Source organism: Cervus elaphus, chromosome 17 (genome assembly GCF_910594005.1).
Source record: "Cervus elaphus chromosome 17, mCerEla1.1, whole genome shotgun sequence".
NCBI classification, from domain to species: Eukaryota; Metazoa; Chordata; class Mammalia; order Artiodactyla; family Cervidae; genus Cervus; species Cervus elaphus.
In genome coordinates this window covers 44,717,067-44,737,592 of record NC_057831.1, presented here as the reverse complement: position 1 = coordinate 44,737,592, position 20,526 = coordinate 44,717,067, and the positions used below count along the sequence as shown (strand labels likewise).

At 44.9% G+C, this 20,526-nt stretch overlaps 1 protein-coding gene across 1 annotated transcript in view; it reads left to right on the top strand.

Moving 5' to 3' along the window:
• Positions 1-20,326, top strand: part of LGI2 (leucine rich repeat LGI family member 2) — a 31,027-nt gene extending 10,701 nt beyond the window's left edge. The window contains exons 5-8 of the mRNA XM_043871433.1: positions 1,551-1,622; positions 2,320-2,489; positions 9,009-9,173; positions 17,020-20,326. Of these exons, the coding sequence (XP_043727368.1) occupies positions 1,551-1,622; positions 2,320-2,489; positions 9,009-9,173; positions 17,020-17,837 (1,225 nt within the window). The 3' untranslated portion in view covers positions 17,838-20,326. The remainder of the gene's footprint in view (positions 1-1,550; positions 1,623-2,319; positions 2,490-9,008; positions 9,174-17,019) is intronic.
• The last annotated feature ends 200 nt before the right edge of the window (positions 20,327-20,526 follow it).

Genomic DNA, 20,526 nt, shown 5'->3' with positions numbered 1-20,526 from the left:
ATTCTGTTGATATCACGCAGTAAGAATGTTTGGGTTAAAAATGGGCACAAAGCTTTCTATCCTAGCTGACTCTAAGGAAGAACACTGTTTGATTCCTACTTCTTGGATGGGTCATTAGAAAACTATAAAAGACTGATTTCATATATATTTTTAAAGGGGGTGGTGCTCAGTTCCCTATGTGTTGATTATCATTTATATGTTTTCTGTTTGTACTCAAGTGTGTCGAAGAAGACAAAAGTAAGCATGAGTGTTTTGGCTGACTCACTCAGGGCACGAGGGCTGGGCGAAATCAGACTTGATGTATGTCGTTTCAACACCTAGCATCTTTCTACGTCAGCGGCCCAGCACCATGGACATTCATCTTCAGCAGGATGATGACAGGACACTGCATAATCCTGAATCATCGGAGAAAGAGTTGATAATATTTGTTCAAGTCTACTTCCTGAAGATGAGGGCTATATTATAGAGACATTATAGAAAGTTCTTCAACTCGAAGAGCAGAAATGCAGAATGGTTTCTAGTCAACCTTCATTAATGAGAAAATGAGATTGATCTCAATCAGTCATTCCCTAAACTTTGTGGTTCACTGAGATTTTGTATTATCATTAGGGTTAGAGCTGAGATTCTTTATGTAAAAGAGTATTTACTGAGTCCTTTGTTTTTAGTCACAAGTAATAAAATTCACTTGGATGCCCTACTAGGGAACTTCTTGGGATAAGACTGAACATCTGTGTTTCTTTTTTTAATCATTTTCATTTGGTGTTTAAACCATTCATTGAGAAAGACTTACTGAGTACCCACTTGTGCCACTGTGCTAGATGCAAGGGATGCAGATATGGACAGACAAAAACCTCTGTCCTCATGTAGCTTATGTTTAGGGAGAATACACAGTCAGTAAACAAATAGATAATATATAGTGTTTGCTAAGTGATAGTTGTGTGATGAAAATCAACAGAGCATGGGAGGGACTTGTGTAGGGATCAGGGAAGGTGGTGAAAGTGGAGGATAGACCTAGAGAGGGTGCTGGCTGAGCCATGGGAATAACTAGGGGAAGAGCATCAGGCAGATGAACACCAGGTTCAGAGAACTTGAGCTGGGAGCATGCCTAGCCTGTGTGAGGAATAGCAAAGCAACCAGTGTGGGTGATCTGAGTCGTTAGAGATTCAGTCCCACGGGTAGGTGGGAATGGAGGTAACTAGACAATGGGGGGCCTTGGGTGCCATCTAAAGGACTTTGGCTTTTATTCTGAGAAACGTGAGATGCCAACATGTATATCATGTATATCATAAAACATGAAGTTTAATGTATATATCAAGAGCTTAATAAATGCTTGTTTTCAAAACAAAACAAAAAACTTATATTGTGTAGTTCAGCATCTCTAATGTTATCTTTTTATAACTAAACTAAAATTCAGTATCAGTATCAGTGACCAAAGTCAGACATTGAACTGCATTGAGCTCTGTTTTAAATCACTTGCATTATTTAAGGGATTTCAGAGTGACTGGGCATAAAGATAATAAACACATTAAATCGTGACTTTCTTGTTCTAGTTCTCTGGCCAACAACCACATAAAAGCACTCCCAAGGGATGTCTTCAGTGATTTAGACTCTTTGATTGAACTGTAAGTAATGAAAATTAAGTTTACGTGTGCTTGTCTTGAAATCCAGTCTCCCCCTATACTGCATTTTGTTGTTGTAAGAGCTAAAAATCCATGACAAAGCAGCGAACACTGGGAAACAGCATATAGATTGTATTGTGTTTGATTTTGCCATGTTAACTGTGCTTAGTAGAATTAGGCCAGTGGTAATTCACCATGCTGGGTGAGAGGGTCCCCCTCATCGCTCCCCATGAGCGATGGCATATCCATCTGCTTTATCTTCTTGTGTTTTGTCATTCCTTACTGGACAAAGTTTAACGAGATCTTAAAGTTTCAATTGCATTTGTCAGGGCTGTCTTCCTTTAGTGTCTTGTTTTTGCGTGTAAGGACCTATGCTGGGTGCTGTTCTTCTTTCAGCCCTCCCCCATTTCCAGCATGGTGTGGTGACATTTTCAAGAGGATTTGCAGAAATGGTGGTGTGTCAACTCTGAGAACTCTCTGTGTGCCCTCTGGTTAAAATCAGGGACACTGAAGAGTGTTCCATGAAGTCAATGAGAAGTAAAAGACATTGGATGCATTAAATAGAAAAAATTTTTTTAATTCCACTTTTTGCTATTTGTTAAATATGTCAGGATATTAAGAATTCTGGAGTTTCGTATTACTGCTGGAACATTTCTGACATGCCTCTTTCTCGGTGTCTGTGTTTGTTTTGTTTTTTTAGAGATTTGAGGGGCAATAAGTTTGAATGTGACTGCAAAGCCAAGTGGTTGTATCTGTGGTTGAAGATGACGAATTCCACTGTTTCTGATGTCCTGTGTATCGGTCCGCCAGAATATCAGGAAAAGAAGCTGAATGACGTGACCAGCTTTGACTACGAATGCACAACTACAGGTATTCAGAACCTCTATCATCAAAGTCTGATATTTAAAATAATCCTTTTTTAAAAAATACTATCAACAGGAAGTTGGAAAATGTCGGGATAAAAGTTTTCTATCAAAATTATTTTAGGGGAAATTTAAGCATTAAAAAAGAAATGAATTGACGTGGCAGGAAAAATATCTCAGCAGTCTGGAAAGATTTTTATTAACTGCACTGACTTTAATTTTGATTCTTTACAACTTCAAATTTCTCTAAAGCTTTTAAGGCAGGAACTGGTGAGTTTGGCATGAGAACATTTTCAAATCAGGCTAGGTTTCACATAAAGCCAATGCAGAGATACCTAAATCACTGTTCTCTTGTTTGAATAATATGAAATTTATTGGACACTTAACTAATAAATACCAGACTTTTAAAATCTATAAATTGCTCTCATAGTTCCATGTAAAATGAGATAACTAAGTAAGTCACAACCATGGCAGAATAGAAATACAAGTTAACAACGAGTTATCAAAAGGAAAAATTCACACTGAGGAAACAAAATGTAAAGAAAGTTTGATTATGTTTTCTAGGGCCTGCCTCAAGGTTTCAGTTTACACATATTCAGTTAAAAGATAAAATTAAAATACAGTCTCAACTGTCATATCTTGTAGAAAACAGGAGAGTAGCTCCATACGAAAGCTTAGATGGAGTTTCTACAGCTTCTAAAGCCACATTTTAAAGGAGAGCGGATCAATCCACAGTATGCAACCTGCTTACCAGACTTATAAAAATAAACATTCAGGCTGAGAGTTGATATCTACAAAGCCTCAAGGCATGTCAGTAGGAGCAGCAGGATTGAAAATTCAGAAAATAGTTATAGAAACTCAAAAGACAAAAACTCCAAGAACAAAATACCACATTTAAACTCTACTGCTATCCCCCGATCAAATAAACAAACAAAAACTCAGAAGTAAAAATTATTTCCGGATATCTTTGTCAATAAGGGACCCCAACAAGTTCTGTCCTTTTCTGAGAGGAAACTTGAAGTCTTATGGAAATGCCCTTGTCTTTCATCACTGAACAGGGACTTATTCAGCTGTGTAATTGGCAGGTGCCCTTTAGCCAACTGAGGCCACTGGGGGTTTATTTATTGTATTGTAGAGCAGCGCAATAAATCAGAGGTCACGGTCAATGACGTTTGCACCAAAAGGTGACATTCAAGGCCATGCCGTATGAAATGTGAAACCACAGCTCACTGGGGCTCCTCTCTGCCTCTTCTCATTTTTCTGGAGAGTTTTCTAAACCCCACACTGAAGTGAGCAGCTTTTCCGTTGTTCTCTTCACACCTGGCCCTAGTGTGTGAAAACTGCCAGTCTCAGAGAGAAATAGCTTGGGCTGTAGAGAGCCTTGGGACTTGGGCATCTGTTCCAGACCTGGTATCTCTGGGGTAGCATGAAGTCCTTAACACATTTTGGGCATTCTCTTATACATATTTCTCTCCCCTAACAAGCTTTATGCTAAAATTTAGAAAGTTAGCACCCCACCCTAGAAGCAAGGACATGATGATTCTGCCTTTGCACTTGTTTTATCCCCTTAAGGCTCATGAACAAATAAACTCTGGCTCACAGCATCTTCCATCAAGAAAAAATGGTGCCACCAAGCTGTGACCCACCCCCAAATATAGTCCCTTCCTATCTTCTGGCTCAGATCAAGCCTCATCCTCTGGTGCTTTATTTAGGACCAGGGAGGAAATAGGTGAAGAGGGATGGAAGTTGGAAAGTCAAGTCTGAGATTCATGGTACCGGTATTGCATCCTCACGTGAGGTTGGGGAAGAAGCATATTTTCTCAGTGCCTTCTTTTCCTCTTAGCTCAGGGTCTTAGGAAGGAGTAAATTCTTCAGGTAGATGTCTCACCTTGTTCTTCCCAGGGAGAGGGAGGTATGATTACCATCCTGTTCCTCAGCGCAGGGGTGTAATTAACACCACAAAGCAACCCCTGGCTGGTTTCAGCTCTCCAGATTAATCACAGTCCCTCCATAACCCTCTGCTTCAAATCTATTTTTAACCACCTCCAAAATCCCTGTTACCTACTCATGATTCCCCGTGTTAGGTGGATAATTCACTAAATTCCTCAGAGGGAGTGAATTTTGCATCCTAATTGTCCCGTTAGCTTCCCTATTTCAGGGCTGATGAAAATGCAAAGAGAAATAATGCATTAATGTGCAGTTTCTCTCCCCATAGGATCAGCATCATGTATAATTTATTTCCTGCAAGTGCTATAAATAGCTATGTAAAAATCTGTTGATTCCAGTGGGAGCAAGGCCTAAATTGTAAGAGTCCTACTGACATCATGAACTTAATCCGATGTGAATGGAAGTGGCTGGGCTTTTTGCAGAGAAGGCCATTAATACTTTAACACTAGTAAATTGATGTCATATCAATATGTGGATTGTTGGAGATCTTTCGGCAATGAATGTGCTTTTGCTGTCTGTGGCAAGTAATGTAAGAGGGGGGTGGGGGAAGATGTTTAAATTCCCCAGGTCCCCTCCCCCATTCATACAAGCACACATTCATCAATCATATTGTTTCACCCATTTCTTCCCCTTTTTCTTCTCTTCTTTCTTCCTCCTCTTCCTCCTCCCCTTTTTGGTCATCGAAGAGGGAGAAGGAGTCTCCTATTAAGAATTAGATCTATGAGACTTCCCTGGCGGTCCAATGGTTAAGATTTTGCCTTCCAGTGCAGGGGGTGTGGGTTCAATCCCTGGTGCCACACACCTGGAGGCCAAAAGACGTAAAACAGAAGCAGTATTGTAACAAATTCAATAAAGATTTTTAAAATGGTCCACATTAAAAAAAAAAAAACTTAAAAAAAAGAATTAGATTTATAATTCAAATGATATAGGAGTCTCTGCTTTGCCAGATAGCTAGGATATAGAAAATATTGTGAAACCAATGTTTTGGGGGAAATAAATGGAAATAGGGCCATTAGAGGCTAGATTTGTAAAATGCTCTCTATTTCTGACAGCTCTCTTTCTGGAATTTTTTTAAATAAAAAAATGTAAACTTTTGGGTCTGTGCTTTGGACAGCCTGCGTTTTTAGGCTCATGAGTGCTCATGTTGCTGGGGATTCAGTGTAGGCAGAAGTCTTTGCATACAAGGAGTTGGGGTTACAGCCATTGGGACTGTTTGGGCACACTTGGATGAGAAAAGGCAAGCGGAGATGCTAGAGTAGGTGATAGCTGTCTTGGCCATAATTCAAAGAACCCGGCTGTACTGAGTACTCTTCTACCTCCAAGAAAGGGAGCAGACTGTGGCTGCTCCTGTTCCTTTTCCCATTGACCAGCCTGTGACCAGGGAAACCTCTTGCAGCCCCCAGAGCACTTTCTGACTTTTACACTGGGACCGCCAGGGACCACTGAAATGAATCAGGTGAGTTTTCCAGTTTTTAGTCTTTGACCAAGCAACGCTGGTATTTGGGGTATCTTGAGAGAGGAGACAGAGAAGGCAATGGCACTCCACTCCAGTACTCTTGCCTGGAAAATCCCATGGATGGAGGAGCCTGTTAGGCTGCAGTCCATGGGGTCGAGAAGAGTCGGACACAACTGAGTGACTTCACTTTCACTTTTCACTTTTGTGCATTGGAGAAGGAAATGGCAACCCACTCCAGTGTTCTTGCCTGGAGACTCCCAGGGACGGCAGAGCCTGGTGGGCTGCCGTCTATGGGGTCGCACAGAGTCGGACACGACTGAAGCGACTTAGCAGCAGCAGCAGCAGCAGAGAGAGGAGAGGGAACCTGGAGCCATGCTGACTCTTCCCTAAGCCTTCACACAGGCAGCTTCTCACTGTCGTTGTGACGTGTGTAAAACTCCTGGTGCAGCCAAGCCTGGGTGCTCACACTTTCCGGCTCTCTCCTGTTGGTCTCTGCAGCACCCTTGTGAGATAGAAGTGGCTCTCACTCTATTCCTGGGGAATCTGAAGCTCTTCCTTGAGTTCCTGGAGCAGTGGATGCAGGCGGGTTAGGAGCCCATGTGTCCCACCTGCCTTGGTGCTCCTGAATGTTTCAGAAGGGGGTTACCTCCTCCATTCCTGCTGCCTGTCCCCACTGATCCTCGGCCACCTTTTGCTGTCAGAGGCAGAGGCAGCCTTCTCTCTGCTTCTCCCCCTTCTCTCTACACCTGCAAATATCCTTCATTCAGGCCCGTTCTCTCCCCCGACATCTTCAGAGTGGGCCGGGGTGAGGTCAGCCCTGCCACACTCGCCAAGTCATTAGCTCCTGTCCACTTGCAATGAAAGGGGCCCCTCCAAAAACGTGACACGTATGAACACACACCACATATAAAGCACTGTTCTACATGAGTATGAATCATAATAAACAACGAGGAAACTGAGGCAGGGAGAGGTTGGGTAACTTCCCCGAGGTCACTCGGCAAAAAAACAGACTCATAACTCTGGCATTTTATCTTAGATGCCATTACAATGGACACTTTCCCCGAGAGACAGCCCAGCAGTGGCCAGAACAGTGGAGGGGACTGCCTCGTGTGTGCTGAGTCTGAGGTCAGCATGTCCACTGCCTTGCCCAGTCTGTCCCTGACACTGCGCTTGAGAGGCAGGGATCATTGTCCCCATACTGCAGATAAGTAAACTGAGGCCTCGTAAAGGCAAGTGCACAGCCTGGGAATTCAAAGGCAGAAGGTGGTTTCAGGTGGTTTGGCTGCGGGCACAGTGCTCTTTGCAGTGCCTCACTCTGCCCTGACTCCTCAGCCCCACCTTCTCCTGCCCCTGACTGGCATTGCTCGTCACACCCCTGTCCACGCTTCCCCCCTCAACAATGGCTCAGCTGCTCTGCCACTTACCTGCCTCTGGTCCTTTTGCACTGGCCTCCCTTAGTTATTACCTGGTGTCTGCCCTTTTAATGCCTTTCTCATTTGGCATCTTTGTGAGGCTTCTGAGTCAGTTATTTCTTGAATGGCGGCTGTGAGCTTGTGTCATGGGGACCCAGGCCCTTTCTTAGGAAACCCTTCAGGAGACACATCATGCTGGTTGTGTGTCAGTGGCCAAGAGCACACCCTCTCTGAGCTTCAGCTTCTGGAGCTAAGATTCCTCGAATTTTTCCAAATCTGACCCTGATGTCACTATAAGTTGGTAGGTTTAGTTGCTAAGTCGTGTCTGACTCTTGCAACCCCATGGACTGTGGCCCACCAGGCTCCTCTGTCCGTGGGATTTGCCAGGTAAGAATACTGGAGTGGGTTGCCATTTCCTTTTCCAGGGGATCTTTCTGACCCAGGAATTGAACTCGGGTCTCCCCTTGCAGGCAGACTCTTTACTGATTGAGCTACCAGGATGCCACAAAATTGGAGATTCAATCACCGTGAATAATCACATGTGAACAATAGGGCCTGATTGTGAGTCCAGTGAGTTAGGACTGGTCCTGTGGATTGGACCCATCAGAACAGCTTTGCAGAGGAGATGGGACTTCAGCTGGCATGGAGAAGGATTGAGAGGGGAAGAGGTGGGCAAAGCCAAGCTTTTCTCATAGGAATGACTTTCCTAAACCAGACATCCACCCTCATTTTATTCTGGGTGCTTTTAGCCTGCCAAGAAGCAATGAACCCTAAAATATTTCTGGCCAGAGAAATAAACTCTTATGAATGCTTTGGGTTTTTTTAAAATTCCTTTTTTCTTCACTAGTGCTCTGGCTACCCCACACACTAACTATTCTTGCATCCAATGGCATGTTAACCCTGTTTCTTGGTGGAACTGTACATTCCTACCAAGATTTCACACAGTGAATCATTGTAGCTCAGGGGAGTGATACAGATGACGGGTATTGACTTACCACTATGTGGAGGAGCAGAGCGTGTGCTCAAATAGGATGGCTTCTATGCTGCTGGAAAATTTAACAGATCTCTTGCAACTGCTCTCTGAGCTGCAGAGCTTTGCCCAGGTCCCAGGTACCACCATACTTAGCACTGCTATGAGGCTAGTGACCAGTAAACACACTTAGGTTAACTCCCCCAAACTGTGGGCTTTATAAACCTCCGAGACCTAGTCAGAGAGTTCAGTTTGGTTTCCAAAAGTGCCCTTTTGGGAGTTAACTTTCACTTTTCTTTACTACTGGGACTATTCTGAGTGAGCTAAAAATACAGCATCTCCCAAAGGAATTTAACCACAGCATCCCTCCTTCACAGAGTAAATTTCATGGTAATTTCAGGAATGTTACTCTGCAGCATCCTTGCTGTCCTGTCTTTTTGAAAGCCAGGTCTCACCAAATTTGTTTAAAACTTTGAGATACTCTAGCCAAACTCGTGAGCTATTTATCTCAAGGAAGCTGTATAAGAAGCTGTGCGTTCAATCTGCTAATCCCGTGCAAGCCAGAACCCCGTGGAATCTCTCAGACTGAAACACGCTGGGATGTGTGTTGTTCTCTCCCACCCTCCCTCCTCCCCAGTCTTCTTTGGAATCAATGAGAGAAAAGATAGAAGGGGTGGGGGTAGTGGTCTGTAATTCTCACAGGAGATCTCATGGAGACTTTTTTTAAACACGCTTTCCCAGATTTTGTTGTTCATCAGACTCTGCCCTACCAGTCCGTTTCAGTGGATACGTTCAACTCCAAGAATGACGTGTACGTGGCCATCGCTCAGCCTAGCATGGAGAACTGCATGGTGCTGGAATGGGACCACATCGAAATGAATTTCCGGAGCTATGACAACATTACAGGTGTGTTGTGGCTTTGACTGGGTGTACTGACCTCATTCCAGAGTAGCCTAAAACCCGGGAGAGAAGAAATGTTCTTTGTCATCCTGAGAGGGAGCTTGGCTCTCAGGCTTGGTTTGATTTGGGAACACTCTCCAGCCTACCCGCATCTCTCCAGCTTTTTCTGGATTTGGTCAGTTATGACGCACACAGAAAGCTCAGGTGGTGATTCTACTTACTGTCGGTGATCCTTTTGGAAAGGGAGAGGGTGATGGGGGGCCTGTGGTGGGAAGCACTTTCCTGAAATGGGGAGAAGTCACTTCTAGAATCCCTTGATCTTGAACAGTCACGACAGCCTAAGACTGCACCAGCTTTCTAGCAGCTCTATGCATCCTTTGACTTTTGTGATGCTGGTAACTAGAATGCTAATATATACACACATGCACATTCTCATGCACACATATATGGACACATACAACACACACACACACACACACACACACTATAGCTGTTTGTATTGCCCCCTGGCCAGGCCCTGGTGATCACTGCTTCATTTTAGTGTGTGCGTGCTAAGTTGCTTCAGTTGTGTCCAGCTGTCTGTTACCCTATGGACTGTAGCATTCCAGGTTCCTCTGTCCATGGGATTCTCCAGGCAAGAATACTGGAGCGGGATGCCATGCCCTCCTCCAGAGGATCTTCCCAACCCAGAGATAAAACCCAGAGATCTTTTATGTCTCCTGCTTTAGCAGGCGAGTTCACCTGGGAAGCCCTTCCTTTTAGTAAATACGTACAAAAGAAGCATAAATGGCTTCCTAAATTCAAACCTTTGGGATAAGACTTGGTGGTTCATTCAGTGCTGTCATTGAATCCCAGTGTCTTAGAGCTACTAAAGATGGACCATCTACTTGCTTTTTAAATAAGTGGGATAAAGTCAAAATAATCTTTCAAAGACTTTTTTACTGAAGTGCAACCTGACCATAATGCTGACTTTACAAACAGCACCATTGACTGTGGCCCCATGTGAGGGTTTCCTTCTGTGATTCCTGGTCTGACTGCAGCAGCATCTTGCTGCTGCAGAGAGGGCATGTCCAGGTAGCATTTCAGGGTCCAGAGGCTCCTAGGAACCTCTCAGGCCCAAGGTGGCCTTGCCACAGGTGCAGAGATGCAGGGAGAGAGCCGCTCACCACTGGAGGCAGAGCTGCTAATGAGCCTGACCTGGCGAGAGCTCTGTGAGACACATCTCGATGCTCGAAGATGCCATCTGGCCTCCCAGTGCTGAGCCTACGTTCCTGGGGAGCAGCCTTACTCGCTCCAAGCGCAGACTCAGCACCGGTGAGTGCTGCAGTTCACAGCGCAGCACACGATGGAGGGAAGCCCGGGCCTCCAGACCCTAAAGCCAGTCCATGTTAGAGGAGAAAGGAGGGCGAGAGAGGGACTCGCTTTGCTGCCTGCAAGGTTTTTGGCTTGTGTCTTTTCTCTGACCTGGAAGATCGGTGAGGGCTGAATGAACCAGCCCCTCTGCCTTCTCTCCTGCCTCCCACCTGAGGAAGCAGGAGCAGAGTGGAGTCGTGCCTTCAAGCAAGGAGTTCTGATGCCAGTGCTTCATGTTGGCACTGGCTGTGGGCTTACAGGGATCCAGGCGCTGGTCAGTCTCATTGGAACTCACAATAGCTGTTTGAGGCGTTACTGCAGGTCCCCTGCCCATAGGTAGAGGACAAGCACCATTCGTTCAAAAGAGAGGACGTGTATAAAGTATAAAGAGCTCAGGTTTTGAAAATCTATGAATGTGGGTTCTACTCCTGACTCTGCTATGTGCTAGGAAGTAGCCGTGGCCTCTGAGCCGCAGTTTTCTCATCTGGGAAATAGGCAGGAGATTTGCCTCACGTGGACGTGAGGACTGATAAGTGCCAGGCACAGCGCAGGCAGTTCTTAATGCCGACCTCCTTCTCACCTTTATGAATGAAGAGATGGAGGCTCAGGCATGTTGAACCACTCCAAGGCAGAGCCCAGGGTTCGTCACTGCTCATCCCACCCTTTCCCTCTCCCGTTTGACCTTGGTAGGAAGCAACAGCACTGCCCCCCACCTGCCCTTCCTACATACTGCATAGGTCACACCATCAGGTTCTTCAAGCCATTCGTTCATTCATTTGTTCACTTAAAGATTTCTTAAGCACTTACTCTGAGCCAAGCCCAGTCTATGTGCTGGGGCCATAGCAGTGAGTAAGCCACAGGAAAACCTCCACCCTCAGGGAGTTTGTATTATAATGGTGGAGAGAGAAAGAGACAAAAAAAGGCAAATAATTGTCATACATACAAAACATTAGATGGCAGCATGCTAAGAGGGGAAAAGGTTGCAGGGAGGAAAGATTTGAAGTGCTAGGCGTGGAAGGATTGAAATGTTACATAGAGTGCCTGGTAGAGGCTTCATTAAGGAGGTGTCTGAATAAAACCTGTGGGATATGAGGGCTTGATGCACATGGACAACAGGGGTAGGGGGAGGTGGAGAACATTTCAGACAGAAGGAAGAGCAATTGCAAATGCCCAGAGGCAGGAGGGTATTTTTCCTGTTTGATAAACATGCAGCTGGCTGGTTTGGCTTGGACAGAGTGGTCCAGGGGCCATTGCAGGGGACAAAGTCAGAGAGGTTGAAGGGCTGCTCCTGAGGGCCTTGCAGGTCCTGCCAAAGACTTGGGTTTTTGCCCAAGTCATGGAGGATTTTGTGCAGCCATCAGCCAGTCTCCACGGAAGATTTGGGTGCCTGCTACAGAATGCTAGGTTGTGTCCGGCTGCTGGGTGGAGAGTAGTCTGTGTGTGGGGAGGGGACAAAAGTGGAATCTGAGAAGGTAGTTGAAAGGCTGTTGCAAGGGTTCAGGCGGGTGACCTGGCAGAGACCGCAGAGCTGGTGGGTGGGAAGTGGTGAGCGCAGAGTGGGTGAGGCTAGAGCCAGGACTGGCGCTTGCTGGTTTCCAGGGCCTCCTTGGCCTCTCAGGGTCGACGTCTGAATCTTCTGAGAGGTGGCATCTGGATGCAAAGCCCACGGCGACCCTCCTTACAGCCCAAGAAGCGAGCTACGACAGCTCATTAAGCTTTGTGTTTGTTCATCTTAAGAACGCCAGCATGACAGTGTTTTCAGAAATCTGGCTCTGGATCTTTCTAACTGGTGACTTTGGCTGAGTTTTAACTTCCATGAGCCTCTTTCATCTGTAAAATAGTAATTTCGTGAATTCCCATTTCATGTAAAATGTTATCATAGTGTTGGGCCCATGGGAATTTAACTGGGTAGCTTATATAACACTTAGCATGGGGCCTGGCATATGGCAAATTCTTAACAATTGGGTATCAGTTGTGGATAAAAAAATAAACATGTGATTCTCCTTCCCTGCTGCCACCACTAGGGAGATCCACCAGCTTCGGATATTTTACTTTTCTTAATTTATGAAAGCACACAGAATTCATACATCAGGGTCCTAACACATTTTTCCAAACACATATTGCCAATTTTCTGTCAATGATTTCTGACCACATCCTACAATTCAACCACCTCACTTTCTTTTGTTTCTCCCTTTACCTGCATTTCCAGGCTCAAATGCAGTCTCCTACAGGGAGCGTTCCTTGATTACCTTATTGGAATGAATTATCTGTTCTCTCTGCTCTCTTAATCCATGAATTTCCATTAAACACAAATAGCATTCACTGTCACATAATTTTTCACTTAGAGGAAGGCAGCTCATATTTATGTGCTCAGTGATTCATAAATCGTTTCTTACCTCGATCACACAGCTTCGTAGTGTGTACTTATTGTCTGTATTTTACAGTGAAAAAAACAGGAAGCAGCTCTCCTTCCCCCATAGACCCTAACTCTTTGACGTCAGTAAAAATATCTCTACAACTTTCCTAAGTGTAAGAATGCCAGGACCAGCAGGGAATGGCCTGAGGGAGGCAAGGGAGAAGGGTGGTTACAGAAGCAAGGGGGTCAGTCACTCTTTGGAGGAAGGAGTGTGACTCGCTAGAATTCAGCCTGGTGTGGAGGAAAGCTCTGTAGCTCACACAAGCTGGGCATACGACAAGTGGATGAGCCAGGGCACAGCCCTGAACCACTTGCCTTGAACCAGACCGAGGCAAATGTGGACCGTTCTCCCCTCTCAGGGCCGTGCATGCCTCATTTATCATCTTGTTTGATCACAGGGTGATCCCAGAGTTAGCAAGGGCCGGGCAGGCTTTTCTCCATTCTTGCCTGGCAAGTCTGGGGCTCCAAGGAATGGGAAGGACACATGCTTCCTCCTCCATGGCCCTGCTGAGCATCATGCAAAAGGGACACCTGTCTTCTAGTAGGTGAGGGAGACCCAGGGTCATGACCCCCACCCCCGGCTTTGCTCCTTACCTCTTCTTCTTCTTTCTACATATCTTCTCACCTCTCCTGTTTTGGGTTAATTTCGTTTGCCTTTTGATTTCTGCCCACTAAATATGTTGCAGCATCTCTCCTCCTAGATTAAAATACACACACACACACACATGATTTCTGCTGCTGTTGAAACTCCATTAGCTACAATGTCATATGCTACCCCTGACAGAGGTATGGAGCATCTCCAAGAAAGGAATTCTTTCTGTCTCACATGGCCCCTCTGCTGAGACCAGCAGAGCAGGGACCTCCGTAGCCAAGGCCTCAGGAGGACAAGGAGCGTGCACCTCAATTAGTGTTGGCAGGTGGGAGTCAGAACAGTTTCTGAGAAGCAGTTTAGTAGTTTAAACTCAGAAGTCTTAAAAATGTGCACAACGTCTGCTCTGCATCTCTCTACTGCCAGATGGTATTCAAAAACAGATTTCCCTACAGGGAAACGTAGTATTTACAATCATGAAAAACTGGAAATAACTGCAATGTCCAGCAGTAGGGAATTAGTTAAGTAAAATGTGGTGTCTCCATGCAATGGAATATTAGTGAAGTTGCTCAGTCGTGTCTGACTCTTCGCGACCCCGTGGACGGTAGCCTACCAGGCTCTGCCATCCATGGGATTTTCCAGGAAAGGATACTGGAGTGGGCTGCCATTTCCTTCTCCAGGTCATCTTCCCAACCCAGGGATCGAACCCAGGTCTCCTGCATTGCAGACAGATGCTTTACCTCTGATGCAGTGTTAAAATGCAAGTTGTAGAAGATGCGATAACGTGGGTAAATGTTCACAACATAATGGTCAGGGGGAAAAGTAACCTATAAAAAGTCCGTGTATACTGTAAGCGCAGATCTATTTTTTTCCCATTTCTTTTCTTTTTTAATTTATTTTTTTATTGAAGGATAATTGATGTACAGAATTTTATTGTTTTCTGTCAAACATTAACATGAATCAGCCATAGGTATACATACGTCCCCTCCCTTTTGAACCTCCCTCCCGTCTCCCTCCCGTCTCACCCCTCTAGGTTGATTCAGAGCCCCTGTTTGAGTTTCTTGAGCCATGCAGCAAATTGTCATTGGCTATCTATTTTACATGTGGTAATGTAAGTTTCTAGGTTACCCTTGCCCAAGTCTATTTTTAAAAAGCACCTTTGAGTATGTGCAGAGATTGGCAATTAAAGAACTATATCAAGATATTAAGTGTTATTTCAGCATTTTCAGTTCAAGTGATTTTTTTTTTAAATTTCCTTCTTTGTGCTTTTTGGTACATTGGTGGTGGAGTGTAGACTGAAATGAGACTCCCTGGATTTGAGTCTCAGACTCTACCACATTGTATAATAGCTGTGTGACCTTATATAAGTTACTGAATTTCTCTATGCCTTGATAAAATGAGGATCATGGTGATGGTAATAAGAGTACCAGCCTCATAAGACTGTTGTAAGGATTCAGTAGGTATATACTAAGTATATAATAAGCATATAAAGGAGTTAGAATAGTGCCTTTTTAAGTGTTACCTATTATTATTTTCAAAATTTGCTTTAATGAACATTAAAAAGTTAGTTTTCAACAAAGGAAAGGGACCAGGTTCTTGCAGGGAAGCCAAAGCAATGGAAGAGAAAAGTAAATACCACCCTATGAACCAGTCACCATGTTCCCCCAAAGTTAATACTAAGAATAGAAATTGGGTAATTATCCTTGTTAATTTACAGACAAAATTCACTTTGGTCCAAATTGCCTAGGAAATAAGGGGAAAGAAATAACTTTTAATTGAATGACCTAGATGGAGGGTCAGTACTATTTGAGATGTGGGTGGTGCTATTGTTCTCTGGCTGGAATGGGAAAACTAGGGGGACTTTGGGGGAGACTCTGGGTGCAGACTGGGAGAGGATGGTGGGAGCTGACCCAGACAGAGGAGTCATGACTGAAAAGGTTCCCCTTTTCCTGCAAAGTTCTGGTTTGGTGCTGCCAGAGTTGGATCATTCAGATAATGGCTCATCAGCAGGTATTCCTGCAGCGCCTGCTCTGGGCAGTCGCTATAGAGTCGCCTCTAAGTCCTGATTCCTAGCGTTTTAACCCTCAAGAGAAGAAACCCATTTAATTGCTTCATTCTGATCTGTGGAGCTCGGAATAGCATGCAGACAATTTGTGTCTTAGTGAATTTCCTGAATTATGTACCTGCCTCTAAAGACACCAGAGGCCAAGGTGACCAACACTTACTATTTCTATGGAGATATATCTAAACTATTTTTTTAATTGTGGGAAAATATACATAACGTAAAATTTACCATCCTTAACTATGTTTGTGTGCTGTCCAAGGCATGCAGCGATCCCCAGAATTCATCTTGAAAAACTGAAACTCTGTGCCTATTAAACTGTAACTCCTCTTTCTCTCCTGCTCTCAGACCCTGGGTACCACCCTTCTGCTTTCTGTCTCTACTGACTCCTTTAGGGACCTCATATGAGTGGAATCAGACACTATTTGCCTTTTTGTGACGGCTTACATCAGTTAGCCTAACGTCTTCAACATTCATCCATGACACCGCATGTGTCAGCATTTTCCTCCTTTTTAAGGTGGTACAGTGTTCCATGATGTGTATATACCACACTTTATTTATCTATTCATCCATCAATGGACACTTGGATTGTTTCCACCTTTTCACTATTGTGAATGATGCTTCTGTGAACTTGGTGTTCCTCAAGACCCTGCCTTCAATTCTTTGGGTTTAAACCCAGAAGTGGAATTCCTGGATCATATGGTAATTCTTGGTTAAGATTTCTGAAAACTGCCATACTTTTTTCCACAATGGCTACACATTCACAAGAGTACCAGTTTCAGTATAGATGAGCATTTTTTTTTAACTTACCTAAAGACTTTATTAGTTACCAATTTTTAAATACCAGTTAGATTTACATAGTTATTTATCCTTTTCATCCTCTTTATTAAACTCAAAATATTCTGATTAATATGTTATTATTTAATACAGTTGATTTACCTGAAGAAGTTCTTGTTTTATATAGTTTAGATTTACATAAACAAATATTTACTCTCTTCATTGTTGTTTGTTATATCTTTTTTTTTAATTGAACTATAGTTGGTTTACAATATTGTGTTAGTTTCAGATATACGGCAAAGTGATTCCATTTTATATACATATGTATATATTTCAGTTTATTTTCCATTATAGATTATTACAAGACAGTGACCATAGTTCCTTCTGCTATACAGTAGGTCTATTTGATATACAGTAGCGTGTACCTGATAACCCCATACTCCTAATTTATCCCTTCCCACTTTCCCCTTTGGTAACCATAAGTTTGCTGCCTGTGTTTCTGAGTCTGTTTCTGTTTTGTAAATAAGTTTACTCATATTATTTTTAGACTTCAGGTGGAAGTGGTGTCACATAACATCTGTCCTCCTCTGACTCTGGGCAGGAGTGTCTCACAGTGGCTGTCCTAACCCCCCCTCTCTCCTCTCCTGGCGCACAGGTCAGTCCATCGTGGGCTGCAAGGCCATCCTCATCGACGACCAGGTCTTTGTGGTGGTGGCCCAGCTCTTCGGCGGCTCTCACATTTACAGATACGACGAGAGCTGGACCAAGTTTGTCAAATTCCAAGACATAGAGGTCTCTCGCATTTCCAAGCCCAACGACATCGAGCTGTTTCAGATCGAGGACGAGACGTTCTTCGTCATCGCCGACAGCTCCAAAGCCGGTCTGTCCACCGTGTACAAATGGAACAGCAAAGGATTCTACTCGTACCAGTCCCTACATGAGTGGTTCAGGGACACGGATGCTGAGTTTGTGGACATAGACGGAAAGTCACACCTGATCCTGTCCAGCCGCTCCCAGGTCCCCATCATCCTCCAGTGGAATAAGAGTTCCAAGAAGTTTGTCCCCCACAGTGACATCCCCAACATGGAGGACGTGCTGGCTGTAAAGAGCTTCCGGATGCAGAACGCCCTCTACCTCTCCCTCACCCGCTTCATTGGGGACTCCAGGGTCATGAGATGGAATAGCAAGCAGTTCGTGGAGATCCAGGCTCTACCCTCCCGGGGGGCCATGACCCTGCAGCCCTTTTCTTTTAAAGAGAATCACTACCTGGCCCTGGGGAGCGACTACACGTTCTCCCAGATATACCAGTGGGATAAAGAGAAGCAGTTCTTCAAAAAATTTAAGGAGATTTATGTGCAGGCGCCTCGTTCCTTCACAGCCGTCTCCACTGACAGGAGAGATTTCTTTTTCGCATCCAGTTTCAAAGGGAAAACAAAGATTTTTGAACACATAGTTGTCGACTTAAGTTTGTGAGGGTATGATTGGTGAAGTTAAAAGACACGTAGCTTTAGCTCTTACATGAAAGAACTGAGGGTGGGGGCGGGGGGAGGAAAGAAGCCAGGTTCACATCTCTGAAACTGAAAATGCACTAGGGAAATAGTTAGAAGTTTGCAAACTTTTAGAACTCATATTTTAATCAGGGATTGCATTTATTGGCTAACTGCATGACATGTTCATTCTCCCACTTAAAAAGACATCCTAAAGCCTGTAATTACTGAGAAAAGAGTATAGCATTAACTCTTACCATCTAGGGAAGTAATAAGCTTTTTTTTTTTTTCTTTTTAATGAGGAAGGAGAAAACTCGATAAGTTGGGACCGCTCTTATAATGGAATAAAAACAAACAAACAAAAAGACCAAACACACTTTGGGCCCTTCTCATTCCATTGTAGCAGTCTATTGGGTAGGGACGCTTAAAGTCAGAGACAGCAGAAAAGACTTGCTGATGATCAGTTTAAAATCTGATAACAACTCAGCAGTGCTATTTTGAGCCTTTCCAGTTTCCTGAATCCCCCCTAATAGCAGAGCCTTGATTATTTCATTGGTTCCTATAGATGGATCCTCATCATGGGTATGTTAACAAAATAAGGTTTAACATTGCTTTCTCTGCTACAAAGAAAGTATTCTGCTGACATACATAGTGGTCCATCACGGGCTGCGGGCCCAGAAGTGAGACCAAGGCGATTCCCGCTCTACTTGTGGTTCAAAGCTGACCCCCACAGTGGCTGGCACAGTCGAGCTCATTTAATGCTCTCCATGACTCATGTGCTTCTCTGGACCCATCCTTTGAGTGTGTGGGTAACCTGCAGACAGGCCAACGACTGAGTGGTGCTTTTTATTCTGTCCTAGAGCAATAGAACAGGTATTTTCATCTGATGAGCATCTGGTAGAGTTTTTGAAGTCAGATTTTGTGGAGTCAAAAAGGGTTTTGTACAACTCTCGACGTTCTTTGAAACCTAGAGATGAGTCTGTGATGGATGCATGTTTTGCCCTCTGGGCAACTTAGTATGTCAAGTAATTGAAATACTGCCTACCTCCCTGCCTCTCTGCCTACCCCCCTGCTCCTGTTCCAGTCCTGCTTGATCCGTTTGCTGGTACTTCTGCCGCCAGTCCAGTCCTTCTGAAGGTGCTGCTCCATCAAATTGCAGAACCCCGGTATTCATGGTGGCACTGTCCCTTCCTCTCCCAGCCCATTAGCAGCAGAAGCCCACACCCTCACATGGGGTCATGTGCCGGCAAAGCTTCACCCTGTACAGGCTGGGCTCTGGTGGGTGGGGGTCTCAGGCTGATCCAGAGGGACCAGGTTTGGAGCCAGACACAGTGAATCCCCATCCACACTCAGGGGACACGGTGACCTTTCTGGTCTGGACAGTGTGGGCAGCTCATGGGGTCTGGTTTTGTAGGAGGTTCCAGGTGGATAGCCTGCCTGGCTAGGGGGTTCTCTTCAGAGTATGTGAAGTGGGAGCTTTCAGGGGTGGCTCTCCAGCAAGTTCTCTTCTGGCTGTGAAAGTAGCACACTCATCTTCTACTGTATTGCTGTTTTTTAATGATTGTTTGCCAAGTCATGAGTAGGTAGATGTTTTGTCACAAATATGAATGTGTTTGTTGTTTCCAAACTTTGAGCAATGCAGATCGAGGCAATAAATAGCACTTAGAGAACGATGCCCAGGGTCACAGCAGCTCTCTTGGGGACGTTCTGGGACTGCAGGCTCAGGGCTTCCAGCCCAACTCACCCACACACAGTAGCGTTGCTGCTCCAAACTTTCCTACTAAACATGAGTGAACAGGGGAAAACGTGGTTTGTTTTCATTTTTAAGCACAAATCATTCTTCTATGTTTTTTGCCTTCCTGGTTTATTTGAATTGACTACAAATATCAGATCCTCAGGCTCTCCAGATGGCTCAGTGGTAAAGAATCTGCCTGCCAATGCAGGAGATATGGGTTCAATTCCTGGGTCAGGAAGACCCCCTGGAGGAGGAAATGGCAACCCACTCCAGTATTCTTGCCTGGAGAATCCCATGGACAGGGGAGCCTGGCATGCTACAGTCCATGGGGTTGCAAAGAGTTGGACACGACTTAGCAACTAAACAACAACAAACCCAAATCCTCACATCAGAGGCTGCAAGTGGGACCGATCTGCCTTTCCCCCCAGCTGTCAAGATGGACTGGCTATGCTTTCTGGCACCTGGAATCCCTCAAACGAGCCTGGGAGAAAAGCAGGCACTTGACAAGAAGTGCAGGAGACATTTAAACCGTCCCAGCATTTGCACCAGGTTAAAGTGATGTTCCTGATTCCAGCTGCTGGTAGAGGAGGCAACGGGGCATCTTCTCCATTGCTGCCTCCTCAGAGCAGTGACCACCTTCTCAGCCTTGCCTTTCAGGTTGGAGTTGGGGGCCACCCTCTGCCCTCACCACACTGGGAACCATCACCTGGAATCTGGAAAACCCGGGAAGCAGAAGGAGCGGGGCTGGGGGCTGGGGGGGACTTGCTGAGTCCAGATGAGACATCAGAGGGTGAAAGGCAAGTCCAAAGCAACTGGTGGTGAGGAGGGGTGTGGGGGTGAGAAGGTGGGAAACCCATCAGCGGCTATCGGTTTTCCTTTTAAAAAAACTGTGGACAAGATGGGAGTCTTCAGTCTACAGAGTGCCCGTGCTGAGGGACGA